This window comes from Paroedura picta, chromosome 5 (assembly GCF_049243985.1).
Source record: "Paroedura picta isolate Pp20150507F chromosome 5, Ppicta_v3.0, whole genome shotgun sequence".
In the NCBI taxonomy this organism is placed as follows: Eukaryota; Metazoa; Chordata; class Lepidosauria; order Squamata; family Gekkonidae; genus Paroedura; species Paroedura picta.
The window spans coordinates 114,621,025-114,647,118 of NC_135373.1; the positions used below are offsets into that span (position 1 = coordinate 114,621,025).

Consider the following 26,094-nt stretch of genomic DNA (forward strand, 5'->3'; position numbering starts at 1 on the left):
TTATTATGATATATTATTTTTATACCCCACCCTTAAAGCTCAGGGCGGGTGACACCAAAATATCTACAAAAGGATAAAATTGCAGATCCAATACAGTCTAATCCAGGGGTAGTCAAACTGCGGTCCTCCAGATGTCCATGGACTACAATTCCCAGGAGCCTCTGCCAGCGAATGCTGGCAGGGGCTCCTGGGAATTGTAGTCCATGGACATCAGGAGGGCCGCAGTTTGACTACCCCTGGTCTAATCCTTTAAAACAGGTAGCGCAGAGAATAGCACAAAATGCTCCATCCTCACCTCCAAAAGCAAAAACCAAATTAAAATGGCTTTCCATACCTCATTGCTTCCAACGCTCTAGCTCTAGGTAAGTCTCCGGGGACAGGAAGTGCCACTTTGCGATTTGATGCCTGATAGCCAACTAAAAACATTTAGAACAGTGTAAATAAATCAGCACTTCCACAAAAAGGTGACCTTTGCTACCTATTTTTGGCCGTCCCTGCATGGAACAAATGCAACCGCCAGCAACCTCTTGCCACCTCAAAACCTCTCCCCACCCCCCACCCGCACCCACACAGTGTTCTAAGAGGGGTGTTTCAGCTTTCTCTGTGATACTGCAAGAGATCCCAGTCCCCCCCCCCACTTGGGTTGCTACCTCAGACATTGTTTGTGCATTCGAAATATCCTCGCCTCTCAGTAGACGACAGCCTAAGGCAGTGATCCCCAACCTTTTTTAGTCTGGGGACCGGCAGGGCAACTGCCTGCCCGCGCATCGCGCCTGCGCGCCCACACATGCATCGCGCACGGCCGAAATCGCACATGCGCAAAAGTGCTGCGCATGCGCGATTTGGCCGCATATGGAGCATGTGTGTATGCGCGGTCCCAACCCTGATTCCCTCCCCCCCTTCTGCAGTAAGAAGCTTCCCGGGCTGCAAGCTTGCAGCCTGGGAAGTTTTTTACTGCGGGGGGGGTGGGGAGAGGGAACCGCGGCCTGGCACCATGGCCTTCGCGGCCCGGCACTGGGCCGCGGCCCGCAGGTTGGGGACCACTGGCCTAAGGCATTCTCAGTAAGGGTTTCATAAAACCCTGGGGTTCCTTGACAGCCTAGGGTTTTCCGAATGGCTGGGAGATCACTAATTTTTAACATATATTTTTTTAATTTGTTAAACATTTATTGAGTGATACGACCGTATATGATCATGTCGACCCAGGCTCCTACTCCAATGGCCAGCAATAGGACTGGAGGGGGTGGGAAGGGGAGGAGACCCAGGTGGGCGTGTCCACAGCTATGCTTCCCAACCATATTCTGCATAATCGCGCAACTTCTGGGGTTTCTCAAAGCCTGAAGAAGGTTTCAGGGCTTTCTCAAGTTGAGAAAGGCTGGCCTAAGGGGAACCGGAGGCGACTTAGCAGACCTGCGGCGGATGCAGCAGGCTTAGCCGTGTTGACCTGTCAAAGTCCCTTCCATCCTCCAGCATCTCTGAAATTACACTTTTGAGCTTTGATGGAAAAAAAGCTTTGAAACCCGAAGTTCACAGTTGCCCTGGAAACTCCTGTCAGGAAATCAAATTGGGGGAAGAAACCAGGCAATAGATATAATTTACTTTGCTGACAGCCTTGACATGTCTTGTGAGCTTCCCTCATTCCCCCCACGGCCTGCTTTGAAGCCCATTGAGGAAGATGTGCTGATAAGGAACACCATGATATCGCCGCAGCGTGCATGTTGCAGAAACCACCCCCACCCCACAATTTTCGCCAGCTGTGTTTGTGCTTTCTCACCATTTATTCTTAAGAGTGCCTAGGCTTGAATTAGCATGGCCTTTCCGCACAAGGGAATGATCTGCTTCTCAGAAGGCACCTCTCTGCATGCTTCTAGTATTGGTGTTATTTTTTTTTTCCTCTGAAGAAGAACTGGGGGGGGGGGGGGTTGTTGGTTTTAAATCAGTTTGTTAGGGGGCGGGGATGATGAAAGTCATACCGGTTGTGAATTTAAGCCAGGGAGGAAACAGCCTGTCACCTCTGACTGGCCTCCAAAGATCTGTCTGCTGAAACGACCTGATCCCCACGTTTTGTGGTTGTGAGGAGCCGTGATGCCAGCTACCTTCAGACTAGGGTTGGGTGCTTCCGGCATCCGAGGTGGCCGGTAGTTCCCGACTCAGCCAGCAGCACTGGAGCGACCTACTCCTTCGGGCGCTGAACCACCCAACCCTACTTCAAACCCAACCGGGGAATCAGCAGATATTTCAAGAGGGCATTGGGAACACTTGACTCTTGGCTCATTCATTTATTCTTATTTAGAAGAGCCCGTTGACTAACTCCGAGGCCAAGTTTCAAAAAGAAGCGTCCATAGGCTCCAAAGGCCGGCTAGGACAGTTCAATGTTATTGCAGCAGCTGCTTTAGCATTTTTTTCACAGGCTGGGCTAATGGGGCCATTGTAGGAATTATCGTTCTCTTCTATAAGAAAGATCGAGAAACAAGTTGGTGATTGGTGGGCATCACAAACAAGCTCTTCTTGAACGGAAAGGTTAATGGCGCTGGCTTCTCACAGCTTCAATACGAACACCTATCCTGGGGCAGGTCCGGGATGGGAGGGAAGGGATGCCAGCTCCCAGTGGGAAAACTGGAGATTTGGGGATGGAACATGGGCAGGGCAGGGATCTCAGCGGGGTACAGTGCCCGTAGAGTCCACCCTCCATAGCAGGGGTAGTCAAACTGCGGCCCTCCAGATGTCCATGGACTACAATTCCCAGGAGCCCCTGCCAGCATTCGCTCCTGGGAATTGTAGTCCATGGACATCTGGAGGGCCGCAGTTTGACTACCCCTGCTCCATAGCATCCGTTTTCTACAGGGGAACTGATCTCTTTAATCTGGGGGTGAGGTGTAAGTCCAGGGGATCTCCAGGTCCCATCTAGAGGCTGGCATCCCTGCACCTGTGTAATAATAGAAGACATTGTCCTGACTTGAGATTTTGGGGGAAATGGCTCAGTGTCCTGCTTGGGAAGGATGTCTTTCATATTCCTGCCTTTCTCTTGACCTTTTTATCCCACTGTTTAGTACTTTGCTTCCCTACTCCTACCCCCCATCATTTCCCCAATTCTGCTTTCAATATTACTGGCTGAGACCGGTTCACAAGCCAATTCTTTTCATATATGGGAAACGGAGACCACAGTCACGCATGCATTGCTAAGTGCAGGAGAATTGAAATCGAATTGTAAATTGGTCTTCCAGAAAGTCTTTTAGTCAGTTCAGGAGCCTGGCACAGTGCCTTTAACATCGGTATTACTATTGTTGTTGTTATTGTTGTTAACAACAACAACATCAATGATTTATACCACCCTCTCAAAATTGGCTCAAATGACAGTGTGAGAAGAACCAAGATGTGCTTTCTGTGAATTCACATAGAATCATAGACTAATATAGTTGGAAGGTACCTCCTGGGTCACCTAGTCCATCCCCCTGCACTATGCAGGACACTCACAACCCTATCACTCATCCACTGTAACCTGCCACCCTCTTGAACCTTCACAGAATCAGCCTCTCCGTTAGATGGCTATCCAGCCTCTGTTTAAATTTTCCAAAGATGGAAATTTCTGGTGCAAAAAATATTACCAATTGTTTATGCTAACTTTGATGGTGGAAAAGGCTATCAAGTCACAGCCAACATATGGTGCCCCATACAGATTTCAAAGCAAGATATGTGCTGTGTGTAGTGGCGTAGTGGTTAAGAGTCAGCTTGGTGCAGTGTTTAAGAGTGGCAGCTGTTAATCTGGTGAGCAATGTGGGAGTGGTCTGTTGATGTCACATCTAGTGGGAATGTCTGGGTGATGTCACTTCCAGTGGCACATGACTTCCAGGGGTGTGGCCAGCTGACATCACTTCCAGGAGTCCTCAAAGCCTGAAGAATACTTCAGGGAGTCCTCCACAGGTTGAAAAACACTAAAATAGACACTGGCCAGAACATTACAAAACTAAAGGAAGCAGTGCAGGATCAGAAATCGTTGTGACAGTTGAGCCATAGAATCGCCAAGTGTCGGACTCAACCGAATGGCTAACATCATCTTCATCAAGAACAACTCCTTTTCTTCTTCTTCCTTACCTTGAAAGTCCTTTCTTGGGTTGCCATTAGTTGTCTGGTGTAGTGGTTAGGAGTGCGGACTTCTAATCTGGCATGCCGGGTTTGATTCTGCACTCCCCCACATGCAGCCAGCTGGGTGACCTTGGGCTCGCCACGGCACTGATAAAGCTCTTCTGACCGGGCAGTGATATCAGGGCTCTCTCAGCCTCACCCACCCCACAGGGTGTCTGTTGTGGGGAGAGGAAAGGGAAGACGAATGGAAGCCGCTTTGAGCCTCCTTCGGGTAGAGAAAAAGCGGCATATAAGAACCAACTCTTCGTCTTCTTCTTTTGTCTGTGTAAAGCTGGGTGCCTTCCTCCTCCTCAGTTCACTCACCGGCATTCTGTTTGCTTGCTCTGGCAACAGGGGAGACAGGAATTTGCCAAGAGAAATGAGGGGGAAACTTGATGCCTAAATAAAACCAGTGGTTGGCAACTAGAGTTATCACAAAGGAGATTTATTGCGAAGTGTAAGTATTAGTGGCCAATATTTCCAATGTCAGAACATTCTCCTGGGCATAAAATGAGGCTTTTCTTCCATGTTAGATATTATTATTATTATTATTATTATTATTATTATTATTATTATTATTATTATTATTATCTTTCGATTTATTGCCCGCCACTCCCTTACGGCTCGTGCTTAGGATTGTTTCCCAAGTTTCTTCTCGCCTGCGTTTGAAGAATAAGAATAAGAGTTGGTTCTTACATGCAGCTTTTCTCTACCTGAAGGAGTCTCAAAGTGGCTTACAATCTCCTTCCCTTTCCTCTCCCCACAACAGACACCCTGTGAGGTGGGTGAGCTGAGAGAGCCCTGATATTACTGAAGAAGAAGAAGAGTTGGTTCTTATATGCTGCTTTTCTCTACCCGAAGGAGTCTCAAAGCGGCTTACAGTCTCCTTCCCTTTCCTCTCCCCACAACAGACACCCTGTGAGGGAGGTGAGGCTGAGAGAGATCTGATATCACTGCTCGGTCAGAACAGCTTTATCAGTGCTGTGGCAAGCCCAAGGTCACCCAGCTGGCTGCATGTGGTGGAGCGCAGAATTGAACCCGGCATGCCAGATTAGAAGTCCGTACTTCTAACCAACCACTACACCAAACTGGCTCTCAAAGCATTTGCTGCCATTCATTTGTTCTTGCCGGAAGCATATGGATGATGCTGAAAGGCCAAATCAGGTTTGCTTAGCATGAAAAGGCTTCTCTTCTGTTGGTAATAAGTGGGTTATGAGTCTTACCTGATTTGGCCTATAAAGCAGCGGGGATGCTTTCTCATTTAGGACTTGCTGGTAAACGTTTTTCCACTTCACAGGATACCATTCTAAGATGAGTTCAGTTCTCTGTATAGTTTCTTGGAGCAGGGGAGCCACGGTTATCGACACTTTCTCCTCAAGCTGAATCTCATGCCCAAAAGACCCAACAGCCAGCCTAGTAATAAAACTCGAATGAATAAATTAAATCTGTTCCACATAATATATTCCCAGTAAGGCCTTGGAGGAGGAGCGTGTCTCATGGCTTAAGTGCCACTCAGCGCTTAACACCCACCCAGGGCGGTTGTCCTGCCCCTGAGTGCCTCCTCCTCCAACCGGCTTGCCTGTCTGTCCAGCAGCCAGCCAATCACCTTCCATCCTCCACCCCTGACCACCCCCTTTAAGGCTCAGAGGCTTCAGATCCCTGTTGTGGGAGAGCTGCCCCTGCCAGTGAGTTCCTTGCCTGCAGCCTTTCCAGGTTCTGGGGGGAGGGAAAGGTAGAATCCACAGTGTTCTTCCATCCCACCCCCACGCCAATCTAGCACCCGTTGTATTCCTGAATGCAACGGGCTTGGCCCCTAGTAAATAAATAAGCATGCAAGCAGTGGTATGGGGAGCAACCCACATACCAATCCCAAAGATATCATTGTCCCAATTATTCTATGCTCCATACCAAGCAAGATGAGAAGAAAAGACTTGAGAGTCTAACACACACACCCCCCCCCCCCCCACCATTTTGGACTGAATTTGCAAATGTGCTTGAAAAAGCTCTGTTCTAATAGATGCCCCACTACTTTTTATACTGCATCTCGAAATGTAAAAACACCATTACTAAACAGGATGGAGAATTTACAGCTTATATTACCCCTTCTTATTATCTGTATTTTTAAGGCTTTAATTGACTATGTAAATCAGCGCACAGTATGTATTTTGGTGCTTTTCACACACGTAGAGTCTTGTCTCTGTCAACACTGGGAAAAAGAAATATCTGAATTTGGGGAAGGGAAGCCGTGCAGTGAAGGCGGCAGAGCGGCTTTTTCATGATCACCAGCCTTCTAAATATAGACTCCGAATAAACAGAAAGGGGAAACCCCTAGATTTTGAAAGGAAATGAACTCATGGGATTTGGAGATGATCTCCCTTAGGATATTTTCATGCCTTAAAAACAAATTTCCAAATCATTCAAAATATGAGAAGGTTTTTATATAACCACACGACTTAGACACAAAGATGCTATAGAATTCACAGTGAAAGAGCAGCATAAATAATCTCTGAGTATTAAAGTTGTGTTACTTTTTAAATTCCTTTCCATTTAAAGCAGTTCTTTCCAGTTTTTTTTTTAAGAACTTGCTTCTACCTTAGCAGCCAAAATTACCCACTAGGAAAATTCACTGTGGTCAAACTTATTTTGAAGGTACTTTGGGGGATTTTTACAGGTCACAAAAAAATAGCACCAGCATTACATAGCTTGGCATGGCAGACTGAGACAAGGGGAATGGCACCTTTTAAAAAAACTAAAGAACCTCTTATAAAGTTGTGATTCTGTAAGGAATCTGGATACAAAATCAAGGAGTTTCTAGTATGATATCAGGCTTCATTGAATCCAATCTGTGAGCCTTATTTGAATTCATACAAATACATACTGATTTAAAATAAGCTTTTTAAATACAGATAATCACATTGCATCAAATGACTACTTTAACTCAGATATCATAGATATTTATCATTTGGACCCAGGATTTAACTACCAGGAGGGTGTATGGGCTTTGGAAGCCAAGTGGGTTAGAATAATAGAAGCATAGAATCTTAGAGTTAGAAGGGGCCTTATTGGCCACCTAATCCAACCCCCTGGTCAATTTAGGATCAACCTAAAGCATCCATGTTTCATAAGAAGTTAAACTACAATCAGGTCTGTTGAACACTAGGCAGATTGGTAGACTGAATGACTGCAAGCTGAGTTGATGGAGGAAGTTTAATAATGGAGCATGTTGGGGTATAACATGACATAGTATTTGTCCCTCCAAGTAGCCATTTTCTCCGGTGGAACTGATTCCCGTAGTCTGGATATCAGTTGTAAATCTGGGGGCTCTCCAGGCCTCACCTGAAGGTTAGAACTCTAACACTTGGGGGAACCCTGAGTTGGTAGGAAAAGCAGCACATGTTTTAAGTAAGTAAATAAAATTAAATGTCAGCTCTTGCCATCCAAGGTTTTTATGTTTAAAACAGTGCTTTAAAATTTCAGTGTCTGTCGAAAAGTTTTTAAGTAACTTATTTAATCAAGGGTTGCACCTGTAGTTTAAAATTATATATATATATATATATATATATATATATATATATATATATATATATATATATATATATATATATATATATATATATATATATATATATATATATATATATATATATATATATATATATATATATATATATATATATATATATATATATCAGACATGCAGTCTGAAAGCTCTGCCCATGAGGCTGGGAGTTCGATCCCAGCAGCTGGCTCAAGGTTGACTCAGCCTTCCATCCTTCCGAGGTCGGTAAAATGAGGACCCAGCTTGCTGGGGGGTAAACGGTAATGACTGGGGAAGGCACTGGCAAACCACCCCGTATTGAGTCTGCCATGAAAACGCTACAGGGCGTCACCCCAAGGGTCAGACATGACCCGGTGCTTGCACAGGGGATACCTTTACCCTTAAAAAGGGATTGTAAATCTAGATAAGGAAGAAACTTTTTGGCCAAGTTCCCAGTTTATGCATTTTTGTAATATTTTGCTAAACAAAAGGCTACCATTTAAGTGATTATTGTTTAAAGGTTAGTAGAAGATCCAGCATTCATCACTTGTCCCCAGAGTTTAAGCAGTAGTGGCAGACAATCATGAAGTTAGACATTACATTAGTCACTCCACAAATTATATAATCTCACAGTCCAAGCAGCAGAAAACAAGAAAAGAGCTAAACACCAAAGGGGCTGATCCATTGTCAGATATATCTAGGCTTTTGAGAAAGATGGGGAACCCCAGAATGAGCAGAATATTAGACCAAGCTTTTTTGCCTTGTACTAGAACAGTTGGTTTTTACACCCTGCTTTTCACTACCCACAGGAATCTGAGTGGCTTACAATCGCCTTCTCTTTCTCTCCCCACAGCAGTCTCCCTGTGAGGTAGGTGGGACTGAGAGAGCTCTGACAGAACTGCTCTGTGAGAACAGTACTAGCAGGACTGTGACTAGCCCAAGGTCACCTAGCTGGCTGCACATGGGAGAGCGGGAAATCAAACCTAGCTCACCAGATCAGAAGCTGCTGCTCTTAACCACTCCACCAAGAATTCCAATGTCCCTTTCCTTTGTGGGGTGAAAGATTTTCCTAGTGCAGCCTAAATAACCATAGAACAAATTATAAATATTCTGTGAATAAATTCCTAGACAGTTTAACTTGTCTGTTGGCTGAATGTGTGCAAGAATTGCATGATTTTCCTATGCTTCGTACACTTAAATTTGCTCAGGGCAGCTCAAGGGATTTCCAGTAACTCTATGGTAAACAACGGCATTTTCTCGCGATTCCTAGAACTGCCCTTTGTGAAAACCAAGCTTCTGCCAATTCATAGAAATGTTGTGTCTTCTGGTAAGAGCTTTCCTATTTCCCAAAGCAACCTCTTCCCCTTTAACGAACGCTATGTAATTGCACTGAGCTGCTCATTCATTCCGGGATTCATTACTATTATCCCGCAAAAGTTATACTTCATAGTATAAAGAATATAAAGGAAGGTACTGTGTATAATAAAAATGGTACTCTTCGGAGCGATTAACATGAAAACAAATTTTTGCAAATGATTGATGCTTATCCCCAGTCTCTTAAAACTGTGTGGCATCAGGACGTTTTCTCCCATTCCTTGAACCGCGTTTACTTAAATTTACCCTGATCTCAGCCATATTTATTTGGAAGTTAACTCTTATTAATGTTAAAGGGGCTTATTTTTCCAGTGCACCTGTTCCCTGAAGATTGCTGAATCTTATTGCGCTGCAAGCCTTCAAGTATTCCAGTGCCTGCTCTCTCACTGCAGGAATGGCAGCGGCGCATTCAGTATTAGCAACATCTCATGGAACTTTAGTGTTCCACACAATTAGTTCAAACCAGGCAATCATGCAATGTCAGAGGGAGCTCAGCAATCACAAGAGCTATGTTGGTGCGACTCCACCTGTCTGGAATTTATTATTATTATTCCTACTTGGCGAGATTACAAATGACAGGCAGGCTAGTAGAATGCTCCTATCTTTCCTCCCTGGATGACATTCACAAGGCTTCACTGCAGCTGTCATGGCAATTGTTGCTGTTACATTACCGGTTCAAAGACAGAGATGAGCTCTCCAGACTCGATTAGGACCCTCAATGAGGATTGCCTATTCTGGCTTCAACAATGTCTGGAGGCTTTGGGGGTGGAGTCACGAGTAGGTGGGGTTTGAGATGGGGAGGCGGGGCTTGAGATGGGGAGGGCTCAGTGGAGTATAATACCACAAAGTCTGCCCTCCAAAGCAGCCATTTTATCCAGGGGAACCGATCTCTTTAGTCTTGAGATGAGCTATAATTCCAGGGAATCCCCAGGTGAGTCAGTGTGGTGTAATGGTTAAGAGCAATAGCTAGAGAGCCAGGTTTGTTTCCCCACTCCTCCACATGCAGCCTGCTAGGTGACCTTGGGCTCGTAACATCCCAGATAGTGCCGGTCCCACAGAGCAGTTCTTTAAGAGCTCTCTCCATCCAACTTACCTCACAGGGTGTCTGTTGTGGGGGGGAAGAAGGGAATGAAATTGTAAGCCGCTTTGAGGCAACTTCGGGTAGTGGAAACCAGCATATAAAAACCAGCTCTTCTTCTTCAGGTCCCACCTGGGGCCTGGAGTCCCTACTCTCCACTCTGTCAAATTCTGAAATCAGTTCTTGTTGTCAGATTTTGAGATTTCCATTATTGCATTAAGTATACATACTCAGAAATGTCTATGCTTAGACTACTTAGACTAGTGTAATTATATATAGGGTTGTACCAGTAATAGTGGTAGCCGGAGATGGGGCTGAAGAAAACCAGATTTCCATCAAGCTGGCAGGATAAAGTTTCAGCAGTAGTTTTTTGTGTATTACTGAATAATACATAGCTTTATTTTTCATCACCTGGAAAGGCACTCTTAAATACCTTCTATGATACCTAGTAGATGTTAATCCCTGAAACAGGATATCACTAACTTTGTACCCAATAAGAATAGCCTTATGGTGCTTTTTCCAGTAGCAGGCAAGGTGAAAGCTACAAAATTATTATTATTATTATTATTATTATTATTATTATTATTATTATTATTATTATTATTTATATTTATATTTATATTTATATTTATATTTATATTTATATTTATATTTATATTTATATTTATATTTATATTTATATTTATATTTATATTTATATTTATATTTATATTTATATTTATACCCCGCCTCCCCCCGAAGGCTCGAGGCGGCCTACATAACCCCGTCCCCTAAAACCATAAAATAACAATAAAGGTAAAGGTAAAGGTAAAGGTAAAGGTATCCCCTGTGCAAGCACCGAGTCATGTCTGACCCTTGGGGTGACGCCCTCTAGCGTTTTCATGGCAGACTCAATACGGGGTGGTTTGCCAGTGCCTTCCCCAGTCATGACCGTTTACCCCCCAGCAAGCTGGGTACTCATTTTACCGACCTCGGAAGGATGGAAGGCTGAGTCAACCTTGAGCCGGCTGCTGGGATTGAACTCCCAGCCTTATGGGCAAAGCTTTCAGACGGCTGCCTTACCACTCTGCGCCACAAGAGGCTCTCAAAAAAATAACAATAAGATCTGATAATTTACAATAATGGCAACAGCGATGGCTTAATCTGCTCATTTGGTCTCCGCATCCTCAACTACAGGAGGGGGGTGACACTCTCTACCGCCAGTTTGTGGGGGGGGGCTGATCTTCTTTCCGCCCGGCCTCAGCTATAAGCCTGGCGGAAGAGCTCCATCTTACAGGCCCTGCAGAATGCTGGTAATTCCCGCAGGGCCCTCAGCTCTTCCGGGAGCTCATTCCACCAGGTTGGGGCCAGGACCAAAAAGGCCCTGGCCCTGGTCGAGGCCAGTCGGGCTTCCTTGGGGCCAGAAAGCGACATCTAATTCCATTGGCCTCTGCCCAAAATCCCACCAAGCAGAGACTTTGCACTTTAATTCCTGAATGATCCCCTCCCTTCCCCCCCATAGAGACTCCCCTACCATTGATTTTAATGCTTAAGTTTATTGTTAACATATCATTTTAATGTATACGATATTAATGTAATTTTTTTACTGTTATTGATTTTAATTAATTTTAAATTTTATACGGGGATGGCAAGTTTGCTATAAAATGTAACCCACCCTGAATTCCCAAAGATAAGACAGACTCTAAATCCCAGAAAACTTAAATTAACTGAAGTAAGAATGCTCGCTATTCAGTCAATGACTTTCCTTTCTTTTTTCTTTTGCTGTCTGGATGACTTTATATAGCACTGAAATTTCCACAGGGTGTCAGTGTGCACCGCGCTTCTAATAGCCCTGGCTAGCATATATTTGCTTTGGATTGGTTGCCATTACACACTTGATCTGTTTCATTACTGCCTGGTTCCGGCCGACCTCTGTTTGACGAGGCAATTTGCAAAGGATGGCAGGCGTAGATATTTTGGCACGAAACCAGATGTCAGAATGACTCCCATTCATTCCCATTCAAATGACAAAGATGAAGTTTGAAGGCAGGAGATTGGTGCTCAGCTCTGGGATCTGCATCTCGAATTAATTGTTTTATGCAATGTCGTGTTCATGCCAGATACAACGGGGAGAGGGGAAAGATCTGTCAATAAAAATCATAAATGAATAATCACAATGAGGAAACGTGAATTCTTGGACAACACACAAAAGGCCTGTGGGGCCATTTAGAAGTTTCATTTTTAAAATCATGTTCTTGACTCCCGGACTGTTAACTTGGGACCTCAGCAAACATAACATTCAGCTAAAACCCTCTGATGAATCCAAACCTAGCTGACTCCACAGAAGTCATATTCCCTGTCATGTAAGAAGATCATAGTTTGACGAAGAGTGCTTGAACTCGAAAGCTCATGCCCTGAATTGTTGGTCTTAAAGGTGCTACTGGCCTCAGATTTTATTGTGCTACATCAGACCAACACGGCTACCCTTTTGAATCTACCCACAGAAGATTGATTGCCTTCAATCTATTAAAACATATGGAGCAATGAGAAAGCTCTTGGTTATAAACATAAAAAGCATAAAAACAAGTGTCTTACTTCTCCTGATCTAATCACTTTTAAAAATTGCTTATCCTGATATTAATCTAATTCATTGCAAAATGGCTTTGCTGACTATAGCGCTAGGGGTGCTTAATTTACCACCAGTTCTCTTTATATAACCAGATTTGGGTGGTGGTGTTTGTTTGTTTTGTTGTTTCCTTTTGCTACTAGGGAATCTAAACATTTTGAAATTAAGAAACAAGTCCATAAGTAGCAATCCTAAGCTGTCATGGATACATTTTGTTTTCATATGCTTTCGAACCCCTTCGCCGTAGCAATGGGCCCATAGCAAAGCAAAATTGTCCAACTGTGCAGATCAGAAACGGTCTTCATTTGCAAACCTCTCTGTCTTCTTCACCCAATCAGTTCTGCTTGCTGTCTCTGTCTTCTAACTATCCTCCATCTTTCCAGATGCAGGACGCTATGGGCTATGAATTACCCTGGGTGTACTTTGTCAGTCTGGTCATCTTTGGATCCTTTTTCGTACTTAATCTGGTTCTTGGTGTGTTGAGCGGGTAAGCTGCTGTTTTTTTTGGTGTTCTTCTCTCCCCGTGCTGCAGGGCAAGACTCCAGAGCTGGGTTCTTCCATGTCACCAGAGTCCTTTAATTATTGCAAAAAGAAAACCTGCAGGACATATAACAATTCTGTATCGGTTCTCCCATTGAGAACATTGTGGATTAGCCAGTGGAAGCAGTATAATCAGCATTCTGAAGAAGGAATGGCACTTGCCCAAACAACTCAACCATTGGAGTTGGCTGAGAACAAATTCGAGGAGCCTCAGAGCTGGTGACTCAAGTTCCCTTCCGCTGGAGACTTGCAATGCCCAGCAACTAAGCTGTTCTCACTAATTATCGTTCCACTCTTCCAGGTCAATGATGCCATAGGAAGGGACTGGCCCTGGATCTATTTTGTTACACTTATCATCATAGGGTCATTTTTTGTACTTAACTTGGTTCTCGGTGTACTTAGCGGGTAAGCAGTACCAGGAACAATTTTTTTTTTAAATTACCATTGTTGTTTATTATTTACATGAATTTCTAAATTTGTGTCTCTGTTCTTTCTCTTGCGGAGATACAACATGTTCTTCCTGCCGATATGCTTTGGCTAAATGACGTCAATGGGCAGTAGTACGATACTTAAGTTGGAGACGATATAATGGTATCAAACAACCCACGTAAGATTGGTAACTCCCAGTCGAAAGTCGTCTGTGGCTTGACCCCTGAAGTGCATTGTGTTCTGTTTCCATAGACAGAGGAAATAATGTTGTGTTTATTATGATCACAACTCTTAGCTGTTATTATCCTGTAGCGGTCAATGGTTTATCTGAGGTCACGGTGGGGACTGGTTGCTTTCGATGTCATTGGCTTAACTGCCGTGACATCACAGAAGGACTGATGTATTTTGATCAAGTAGCTCAGTGCTACTGAATATTTAAAACCTCTGCTCTTATTCAATCTGAACCATGTAAGAGAGTCTACAGCTGTCAAAGTCAACTTAGCATAAGCTGGTTGAGTAGTCTCAGAGCTGTTGAATGAAATATCGGCCACAGACTGCATATTGTCTGCTATGTAGAGAAGGCCATGAAAAAAAATCAGTAACCAAAGAAAAGAGAATATGAACAAGTTGTAGTTGATAGATAACGTGGGGGTCCTGAAAGATTATTCCTCCTTGATCCAGAGCCTGCCCCCTTTATACCTCCATAATGAAACTCAGACTCATCATGAAAGGAGGGGAACTTCCTGGGGCCTCTTACTGTCTTTGGAAAGATTAGCAGTGTAAAAATTCTCTGCAATATTCTAGCAGTAGATTTCAAATGTGCTCTGAGGACTGCCCACATAAATGAAAGTGTTATTCAGTTAATACACCTACTGATCATTCACTTTCTTGGTATGATAGCCAACAAGCAGCAACAATTGGTGCCACTGTAAAAACTCTGGAATCCTTGCAAACATTTCACACGAAAATGCCAAACGAGAATTATTTGGAGGCGATTTCTTGGTCATGACTAGATTTAGGTGATTTAGGTGATTTCTTGGTCATTATGAGATTTAGGTTAGCATCAAGGGTGAGAAATTTCTACAGTGTCATCAGGTATTCCCAGAGATGCTATGCTTTAAAGTACTGTTCTGAGAAATGGTTTTATTGCATCGTTCTTAAAATGATGAAAGAATTTTCAAAAGTACAAATGTCATTACTTTTGGAGATAGTCCATGTTAGAATTAATCTGTGGGCCAAGAGCCAAAAATAGACATACTGGTACCAGGTAAGGCGGTAAAACCTCCTAATGGTTTTTGGAAAGATATAGGGCCATGTATTATGTTTTGATGTGATACCCTGTTCTGATTGGTAGCTTAATCTTTAATTGATGACATGGAGATGGCTGAAGCCAATTTTTCCTGCCTTTTCTAATTTGAGCTATAATTTGTGAACTATGTCCAGTTTCAAAAGTTCAAGCACTGTTGGAAAGCTAATAAATTCCCCTAGAAATAAATGATACCGATAATGCTTCTAATCCATTCCTGTTTTTGTGATATAAGGCATAAATCAAAGGGAAAAGTCCATTTCCCACACATTGTATAAGATTTATGGCATATAGTGCTTTACCGTATCCAGATAGTCACCTGAAGTATATTAGACAACTATTGCCTATTCTTTCACCTTTCCAGTGATCCATTACATGAAAAAATTTGTTTGGATATGCCTCAGTTAGGTACATAAGAACAGTTGGTGGATTTAAAAAAAATAAAAGATGTTTCTTTGCACTAACACAAAAAACAAAACAAAACACGAAACCGTTCTAATGCAGCTATCTGTAGTATATCAAAATGAATTTCTTCATGCTGTAGCTCAAATTACAAAAGGTAGTAGTACAACTCTATGAGTGCAGGTACTGTGAATGAAGGTCCAACTAACTGATCTCAAATAGTCTATGCTTGTGATCTTGGAAAGACGCTGCCAGGTAGATTAGACATTACTGCACTAGATGGACCATTGATCTGACTCTGTATAAGGAAGTTTCACACGGACCATTGAAACGCCGTTCTTGGTATTAGAGGGGAGAAGGAACAAAATAAAACCCTCCTTTATTAACTTGCTCAGGAATATTTAGATCAAAAGCCATATGTATAACTAGCAACACAAATTCTATTTAGTGTCGTAAATCATCTTTAAGATTGTTATCCTGGGAGCAGTAACAGCACAGCAGTTTTTTAAATGATCCGACTGCGCATAGAGTCTGTGAAACCACAGCCTGTATTAATGTGAAACACTTGATCTTTCTGTTACGTGGGTCCCTATTCATAAAACCCTATTCACAATATTCAGTCACCCTGAAATATGTATCAGTGTTTGCAGGGTACTTAGAAGGCAAAAGGCCTCATTACTCTCGGCTAAGTTTCTGACCAGCCATCTTTGTTTACATTACCGGACCTCAGAGTTCAACAGGACCATTGCCTTTTCTACATTTATCATGTCTCTATTTATATATATAAATCCACCACCACCTCACTTCCCAAAATAGCAGGGGTGGAAAGGGGAGGGGCCCCAAGTACACAGCTGAGCTTCCCGACCATATTCTGCATGATCACGCCACTTCTGGGGTTTCTTGAAACTTGAAGAATGTTTCAGGGATTTCTCAATGATACAAAAGTTGAGAAAGGCTCGTCTACCTTATAGCAAGAGCCTCTTGTGGCGCAGAGTGGTAAGGCAGCAGAAATGTTGTCTGAAAGCTCTGCCCATGAGGCTGGGAGTTTGATCTCAGCAGCCGGCTCAAGGTTGACTCAGCCTTCCATCCTTCTGAGGTCGGTAAAATGAGTACCCAGCTTGCTGGGGGGTAAACGGCAATGACTGGGGAAGGCACTGGCAAACCACCCCGTATTGAGTCTGCCATGAAAACGCTAGAGGGCATCACCCCAAGGATCAGACATGACCCGGTGCTTGCACAGGGGATACCTTTACCTTTACCTTTACCTTTTCCCTTATAGCAAAGCTTTCTCCTAGTGTTTACTTACTGTGTGCCTTTTGCTCCTGGGGTTTCATGCATTCCTCTTTGCCACTCTCTTCTTCAAAAGCCCAGATTATTAGACCGTAAAGAGTAGATGGAGCAAAAACCTGGAATGATGGCAGACAATAGAGGTGTACACAGAAAGATACTGAGACATATAGTAACTATGGGAATTTGTCCTGAGTTGACCGGGAAAACTGCCCTTATATTTTTACAGTTCAGAGGGTAGCTTGAGTTCATCTAAGACAAATTAAAGGTAGCGTTGCCCTCAAATTTTGGCTAGTTAATCTAGGGATGCTAGTCCCCAGGTGGGACCTGGGGATCCTCTGGAATTATAGTTCATTTCCAGACTAAAGCGATCAGTTCCCCTGGAGAAAATGGCTGCTTTAGAGGGTGTACTCCATGGTTTCATACTCCACTGAGTATACTCCTTGCCCCAAATCCTGCCACTTCCTGGCTCTATCCCAGAGTTTACAGGTATTTGGTCACACTGTAAGCCAACACTCACTGGAAAAGACAATCACACTAGGAAAAATTGAAGGCTGCAGGAAAAGAGGAAGACCTAACATGAGGAGGATTGATAAAGGAAGTCACAGCACTCACTTTGGAAGACTATTAATTATAGCACTTTTGGAGGTCATTAATACATGGCTCACCATTAGTGGGAAGCAATTTGATGGCACGACACCTATACATGGTACAGAGGTTAGAATGTTGGAAATATTGAAATGTGGCTTTAAATTCTTTTATATATCATAGACCGATTATGCATGGGGCGGAAAGGCTGGGCTGGCGGAGACAGAGCTGTGGAGCTAATCCCCAATTATGCATAATGTCTCAACCATCCCAGATGCCTCCCAGCCCTGGCCTGAATCAGGGCCCCGGATAGCCCACGGTAGGGAAATGTGGATTCTTCTGCGTTCGCCGTGATGCTACGGTCGCCATCCAAAGCCCTGCCTGGCCAGCCCCATGCATAATAGGCTTCTCCCCCAGCCTACGGTGTCCCGGCAGGGACACAAACGCCCGGTCAGCTTTGCGATGCCACAGAGCTGAATGGGGCAGTTTCCCACCCCCATGATGGTGGGTTATGGCATGCCACCCCGTTGCAAGGCACCGGCAGCGGCCCAGCGCAGCCGCTGCTATGCATAATCGGCCATAGTGTTATAGATAACAACCTGATTTATAATCGTCATAGAGGCAGTTGGAAACCTCTTAACCTCTATTCCTGTTTGCTTTCCTTTTCCTTTTGTTACTTGTAAAATCTTAAATAAAGGGTTTTTTTTTGGGGGGGGGGTGTTTTGTTAAAGAATGTTGGGCTAGTAACTGGGCAACCCAGGTTTAGATATCCATTCGAACATGGATGCTCACGGGTGACCTTAAACACTCGCTCAGTTCAACCTACCTCACGGGGGCTGTTTGAGAAGAAGACAACTGAGGAGTGGACAGTGAGGTGGACCACCCTAAGGTCCTTGGAGGAAGGGCAAGACAAAAGAAATTAACTAAATATAAGTTAAAATTAAATCATATGGGTAACTGAACTGTCATAGTGGGAAATCTGACATTTCCACAGTGATTATTCTTTTGTTTTTGCTCTCGTCCTATTATCCCTTCCCACCTGCCAGGGAGTTTTCTAAGGAAAGAGAGAAGGCAAAAGCTCGGGGTGACTTTCAGAAGTTACGGGAGAAACAGCAGCTGGAGGAGGACCTGAAAGGATACCTGGACTGGATAACTCAGGCAGAAGATATTGACCCAGAAAATGAAGACGAAGGAATGGATGAGGAGAAACCCCGAAACAGTAAGCAAATTCCCTCAATTTCCTTTGCGTCCCTAGCTGGGGATTAATGTTCAAGATGAGATGTATGTTCAGAAGCTATGCTCATACATGCCCAGAAACCACCGCAAAACCTTGCTGAGATGGTTTGCTATTTTCTTACATGATTAACTTTTGCCCTATAGGGGCATACATTTTTTGCATACAATGAATTGAAAGTGGAGATCAGCCTTTCTCAACTTCTTCGCCATTGAGAAACCCCTGAAACTTTCTTCAGGCTCCAAGAAACCCCAGAAGTGGAAGCATAGCTGTGTACGCGCCCACCAGGGGCCTCTTCCCTTCCCACCCACCCACCCCCAGGCCCATCACTGGCCATTTTGGGAGAGGCAGGTGGGTCAACATGGCCCCATATGGTCATATCACCTGATAAATGTTTAACAAATTTTAAAAATATTTTTTAAATTAACTCCCAACCATTCCGGAAACCCTTCCAGGGCCACCAAGGAACCCCAGGGTTTCATGAAACCTGGGTTGAGAAAGCCTGGCCCAGCTTGTACTTTCATGAGAGCTTCTGGGCAATTACAGTCTAAAATGTGCTTTAGTCCCCTATTTAATTGCTGCCGAGTCTTTGACCTGGTGACTTGTTTTGAAAGAAAGGGCAGTGAGTGACTGTAGCCAACTGCATAGCATATTGGTCACTCCAGCCTGGTCTTTATTATTTTAGCACAGAATAACTGCACAGGCCCTGCAGTCTTACCAATGTATTTGTTTGTAATACCAGAGTGTAATACCTGCATGGCATCAAAATAGCATCATGATTTGTGATGCTATTCTTCTATGGTAATAGGGGGTATGTTCTATCAGAAAGAATTCTTTGTTGGTACAGAAAAACATTCATCTTCCTGTGAGTTAATGGAATTGCAAGTGTGTTTGTGTTCCAAAACTGAGCTGAAGCTCTGGGGACTTTTTAAAGACACTAATTTTAATTAATTTTCTGAACTCTAACAGGCCCAATGTGTATGAAGTACAGCAGGAATTAACTAGATTAACTCTGCCAGAAAGGCAGAAATTAATTAATTTAGGTCCCTTTAATTTCTTTTTACAAACTTTATGTTTCATGTACATTTAATTTGTCAGAATTTCTCATACACCATTACATTGTTTGGCTCTTGTTTTCATTTCCTCTGTGTCGCACCTGTATGGGGATTTGGGGGAATGTAGGCTCTGTTCTTGATTCCTCTATTGTATGTCGCCTGCCTGAGCCAGTTCTGTTCATGTAAGTCCATGTAAGATGGTGGTTGCTTCAAACCAAGCTACGCATTGTGTTTTTTTACTAGTTGGGTCCCATACCCAGCTTGCTTTCTTCATGATCACACTGCAGCTGTGGGGAAAGGAGCCCAGTTGGGGCCCACAGCACAGAGGGAGGAGGGGCTCCTGCCCCCTCCCCTGCTGGCCTGGGACTCGTGTCTGGAAGAGGAATAGCTCTGCTTTTAAGCAAGAACAGCTCCCGTAAAAGTCCGGTGTTGCCCCCCTGAATGGCCAAGTCAAGGTGCAGAGACAAGGGCCCGTTCTGTACACATTGGATAATGCACTTTCAATGCACTTTAGAAGTCGATTATCATGTTCTGCACAAGAAAGTCCAATCGCAAAAGCACATTGAAACTGCATTATCTGATGTGTGCGGAATGCAACAAGGAGAAGGTTTATTTTCCATCTCGTTATGTTCCTGAGAGTACCTTCTACTATTCTGATATGTAAATCCTGGGTGCCAAAGAAAGCACAGACCTTGGAGACAGTGCCGTACAAGGCAAAACTACTCATGGTCTGACCCAGCCTTTCTCAACTTTTTTACCATTGAGAAACCCCTGAAACATCCTTCAGGCTTCGAGAAGCTCCAGAAGTGGTGCAGGCATGCAGAATGTGGTGAGGAAGTATAGCTGTGCACTCAGCCACCCGGGGCTCCTCCCCTTCCTACCTCCTCCAGGCCCATCATTGGCCTCCCGGCCCCAGGGAGGCGCACCTGGTCTCAACCAGGGTCAGGGCCTTCTTGGTCCTGGCCCCTACCTAGTGGAACGAGCTCCCAGAGGAGCTGCAGGCCCTGCGGGAGCTTCCAACATTCCGCAGGACCTGCAAAATGGAGCTCTTCTGCCAGGTCTATGGTTGAGGCCAGCGTGGCGAGGAAGATCTGATGAGCCCCCCCAGTGTTAAGAGCTTAAGCACCCGCTATGTGGTCTGCGCTCCCTCCTCCCACTCCTGTACTAGATTTTTTGGGAGTTAGTGGGTTGTAGACCGCCATGGTTTTAAAAATATTTTAAAATATTTTAGGAGTCTGTTTTGTATATGGATGAATGTCTGTAATGGTTTTAGTCGGATTTTAATGGGGTTTTTAACACGGACAAACTGTAACCTGCCACGAGCCAGCTGTGAGAGTGGCGAGCAATAAGTCAAAATAATAAATACATTAATAAATAAATACACAAACAAACAAATAAATTCTGGGAGGGCCGGCAGGTTGACGTGATGATACAGGATTCTGTCACCTGATAAAAAAGTTAATGAACTCCCACTCATTCAGGAACCCCTCCCAGGTCCATCAGGAAACCTCTGGGTTTCAGAAAACCCTGGCTGAGAAAGCCTGGTCTAGCCTATACTTCCTCCTGCAGGGTAGTGCAATATGCCTGTCTCCATCACTTGTTCCACACAACCATAGTGCTTCCGTGGGATTGTAACTACAGTGTCCGTTCGGAGGTTCACTCTTTCATTTCACTTCCTGTATCCAGACAATCTAACAACAATGATACAAGCTATAGTGCTTTTGAGTACAGAGTATACACATTCCATGTGGGGCTGCCCTTGAAGACAACCTGGACACTTCTTTGGGTTTAAAAGGCACCCGTTCATCTGTTGTCCTCCCTGCCTGACCCTTCGGACAAGTAAAATTTGCTCTGTTCTGGTTTTGGACCCTGGATCGTGAAACGGCCTTCCGTAGAATGGTAGGGATGCATCCGCTATCCTCATTTTTAGAAAGCTCTGCAGAACCAACCCATTCGGAAGGATATTTGAGAGTGGCTAGCAGTGTTGCCTGGTTGTTAAGCTGTTTCTGGTTTTACTCATGTAATGTGATTTTGAGAGGGACTGGGTGTTTAATTGCATCCACTTTGCGTCCTGTTTTAGAAGGAACGTGGTCTGTTTATATAGCTGATACAGCAGGGATGAGGGGGATGAGTCCCGAGGTAGTCAAAAAAAAAGAGACATTTCAGATTGCAGCTGGGAGATATTATTATTGAATGATCCTCATGTTAAAAACTATCTGCAGGTAGAAAATTAGCATAGCAGAAAATGGAATGGCTAGGCCTTTTTTCCTGATAAGCAAGAAGGTTTGGTGTTCTTTTAGCTACTAAGAGTTTTTTTTCATGCAAGGAAACTATTTCCAGCTGGCCTAATCTACCTACAGGGTGGAGTGGTTCAACAGACTGCTATTTTAGGATTCTGCAAGTTCATTTTCATTCAGCAGACTATATAATGCAGCCTTTTCTTACGTTTTTGAAGTGTTTTGCAAAATTGGAGACTGTCAGCTTGGAGAAGACTCTCCCGTAGCTCTTCATAGCCTCACTGTGACCTTTTCCGCATGAGGGGAAAAGGCCGGGCTGGTGGGGAGTGGTATTGTATCGAGCAGGGGTAGTCAACCAGTGGTCCTCCAGATGTCTATGGACTACAAGTGTCATGAGCGTTTGCTGGCAGGGGCTCATGGGAATTGTAGTCCATGCACATCTGGAGGACTACAGGTTGACTACCCCTGCTATAGAGGGGAGGTCATTAGATGGTAACCACCTCCTGGCCTCAACCAAATGAAGAGCTCCATCTTGCAGGCCTGGTGAAGCTGACATCGTTCCATCAGGGTTCTTAGCTCCTCCGGGAACTCATTCCATGAGGTAGGGGGACAGGACAACTGTAGCCATTAAGGCACAGCAGTTTTCTGAACTTTTGTTACACTGTTTTGCCGCACTGCCGGAGATATGGCAGGAGTCCCTGGGAAAGGTAGACACCCTTTTGGAATGGGAGCAGAGGGGTCTTCTTTTTCCCTGCTGCATTTCATTTCCATAACACCAAAACGAACCAAGAGCAGTCAAGGCACGAGCCAAGGCACAACAGCATTTGCCTGCATGGGACTCATAAAACAGCGCAGGATGGGAGCCAAGCTGTGATCAGTTCATCTCCTTAGCTCCCCAATTAACAGCTGCAGACAACTGTCATCCAGCCTGGTTCCCTTTGCCTCCTCCGGCATAAATGCCACAAAATAAAAGCCGATGTCACGGGATGATTTATGATCTGTCAAAAAACTGATCGAAAGAGAGAGGGGAAAGAGTGTGACGGTGTCTACTTTTATCGTTCTCCATTGAGGTGGAAAATAATCCAGTAACTAAGGAAAGATTAGCTGCAAATTCTAGCCATTGTCGGCGTTGCACAAGGGAGCCTGACGGATGCACTGCAGGAGCAGGCATTAGTATAGCGGTGGTATTCTCGGGTTGTTTTGTGAGCGCGTGCAGAGGGAAGCAGGGAAGGACACAGACGTGAAAATACTTTCGTAGAACTCCTGCATGGGAAGAGGCTATGGCTTGGCTCTTTGTCTTCGCTTGGGAATCAAAGGCCACAGCTCTATGAACAATCTCATAATGCGGGAAAGGGTCCCTTTGCTGGCTCCAGAGGGCCAGTGGAACACAGAATCGCAGAATCATAGAGTAGGAAGGGGCCATACAGGCCTTAGAATCATAGAATCATAGAGTTGGAAGGGGCCATACAGGCCTTAGAATCATAGAATCATAGAGTTGGAAGGGGCCATACAGGCCATCTAGTCTAACCCCCTGCTCAACGCAGGATCAGCCCCAAACATCCTAAAGCCCAAAACATCCTAAACACACAACACAGGCATTCTGCAAACTTCACAATTACCAGGAGGATTTACATCGTACAGCTGATCTTGACTGCACACCTGATGAAAATCTTTTGGTATACCTCTCTGCCTATGTCATCTGCATTGTGGCCTATATTAGGACAACATAGATTGCATACATAACAGCTGATGCGTGACAGTAAAACCTATGGTGTTAGATGTGCTGCCATTGCTCCCTGTTTTCTGGAGGGGGGGATAATTAAAGAGCCATGTGTTCTTTTGGCAAGGGAGGAGCCACAGAGTGAAGAAGCGCTTTACAGATCCCTAAAAGAAAAGAAAAACACAAAGGTTGGTTTTCACAATACAGTGCCTGTCTGATATTTCAGGGAAAGGCTTCCTAATAAATTCTGCTGTTATAGGAATAACACTCTTGGTGTAGTGGTTAGCCAGTTTGGTGTAGTGGTTAGGAGTGTGGACTTCTAACCTGGCGAGCCAGGTTTGATTCTGTGCTCTCCCACATGCAACCAGCTGGGTGACCTTGGGCTCGCCATGGCGCTGATAAAGCTGTTCTGACTGAGCAGTAATCTCAGGGCTCTCTCAGCCTCACCTCCCTCACAGGGTGTCTGTTGCGGGGAAAGGAAAGGGAAGGTGATTGTAAGCCGCTTTGAGACTCCTTTGGGTAGAGAAAAGCAGCATATAAGAACCAACTCTTCTTCTTCCTCTCTCATCCTCATTGTTAAGTAGTCTGAGTCAGTAGTAACCCTCACCACGCACATCACTGAATGTCTGGGTGTCCATGCCCCTAAGCTTCCCCACAGCAACCACACTACTGTGATGTATCCTGCCTCTTTAAAATCAGGCCTATATCCTAATTGGCTTATTTGAAGACTTCCTGCTCCTTTTGAGCACACTTCCTCCCTTTTTTTTTCTTCATTTAGTTGACTGTTAGGACTCTCTCATTCTCTTTTTACGTATTGCTATTCTTAGTAAAGCTATTTATTCTTTAAACAGCTGGTGCTTTACTGCACTTTGCATATTTAAACTCTGCCATCGTAAGGAGGCTGATGTTCTCATATTAGTATGACATAACTGGGGGAAAGCTTGATTGCAGGTATCCAGCGTTCCTCCGTTTTCCTCTGTTGAGTCATTCAGTGTAAAGATACCCTGCTTCTCTTCTAACTCTGTCCAGATTACATAGGCCTGGTGACTAAAATACATGAGGAACCATCACCAGAATAGCAAGGGATATTTAAGGTTGGGAATTAGTTTACTTTGACAACTGTGTGAGGGAAGCTTGTATAACACCTGCCCACTCAAGGCCTATTCAAGGTAATGTTATCAGTACCTCGGTTCTATGAATTCTGTGCCTCAATTCTGGGAATGCAAACGACCAAAGTGACTCCTGTAAACCCATTAAATCCATTTCTGTTCTCTCCCCCGCCCCATTCAGTTTATCCATTTTTAGTGTGTGTCTGAAGAAGTGCAGATTGCCTGCTTAAATAACTTGCTTTAAGAGGAAAGCCCTTTAACTGGAAGAATCCTTGTTTAACCACTTGGTTCTGAGGTAAAAACACTGTCTGGGCTTACAGTCTGCCTCATTTCCGCACCCCATAAGATTTTATGATAACGTAATGGTTAGTATCACGCATGGTGTTGTGTGTGCAGAAATGCCTGAAGGAATACTCCTGTGGAGAGCTGCCTTCAAAATTACAAACGTATTTAGCAGACAGCATGTTGGTGGGTAGTTAAGAATATTGAAAGGTGTTTTATTCTTATTCCAGGCAAGGAGTAGAGAGCTTACAGTTCAGATAACTTATTTTATTTTATTTTTTAAAATCAGCATAATGCTGTAGAATCTTGAAGTTACAAGCACTTTGAGAACTGAGTTTGGGCCAATTAATATATATGTATCCCAACAAAGTGATAACTTTGCCTGGGCAAGGGGTTGAAATGGCACTAGTTGCCCTGACAGATGACCTCCATCGCCAGCTAGACTGAAGCGGGTCAACGTTGCTTATACTATTAGATCTGTCAACAGTGTTTGACACTGTAGATTAGCAATCCCCAACCTGTGGGCCGCGGACGACATGTGGTCCTTCGACTAATTGGAGGTGGGCCCCGAAGGACGCCTTCTCCCCCCCCCCCCCCGGCCCTTTACAACACACTTTGGGTGTCATTGTCTCCCATCACTCCCAGATGGGACTATCTCATTGCAGAGAAACAAGCTCCGGGTTCCCATTGATTTGTCATTGTCATGAGTTACAATTTCCATGAAAATAAAATGTTCGTTATGTTCATTGTTGTGGCGTGTCTGTATCTTATTTTGAAGGGATGTTTAAACATTCCCATAGCAATCAGAGAGCGTTAGGGCAGTGGTTGAGAGTAGAGGAGTAAACTACCCCACCACCACCACCGGGCTTCAGTAAAAGGCATTGAGTGGTCCCCGGTGATAAAAAGGTTGGGGACCACTGCTGTAGATCATGAGTTCATAGCTCACTGCCTTGCCGATGCTGGGATATGGGGGACAGCTCTCAAATGGCTGATCTCCTTCCTCCGGGGTCGCAGACAGAGGGTTGAAATAGGTAAGAGAGTATCCAACTGTCCTCAGCTCATATGCGGAGTCCCAGAGGAAGCAGTCCTCTCCTATTTTATTTAACATCTTCATGCGCCCTCTTGCTCAGCTGGGTTGACACCAATATGCAGATGACACCCAGCTCTTCCTCCTGATGGAAGACTGCC

General features: G+C 44.3%; 1 protein-coding gene across 33 annotated transcripts in view; it reads left to right on the plus strand.

The window, feature by feature from the left end:
• CACNA1C (calcium voltage-gated channel subunit alpha1 C) overlaps nt 1-26,094 on the plus strand; it is a 611,497-nt gene that overhangs the window by 427,002 nt on the left and 158,401 nt on the right. For 22 of the 33 annotated variants that reach the window (XM_077340079.1, XM_077340051.1, XM_077340056.1 and 19 more), the window contains exons 8-9: nt 13,101-13,204; nt 18,316-18,488. In XM_077340079.1, coding sequence (XP_077196194.1) covers nt 13,101-13,204; nt 18,316-18,488 — 277 coding nt within the window. Of the gene's footprint in view, nt 1-13,100; nt 13,205-13,558; nt 13,663-18,315; nt 18,489-26,094 lie in introns of all 33 variants that reach the window. The other 11 variants (XM_077340052.1, XM_077340055.1, XM_077340048.1 and 8 more) reach the window with 1 other exon arrangement.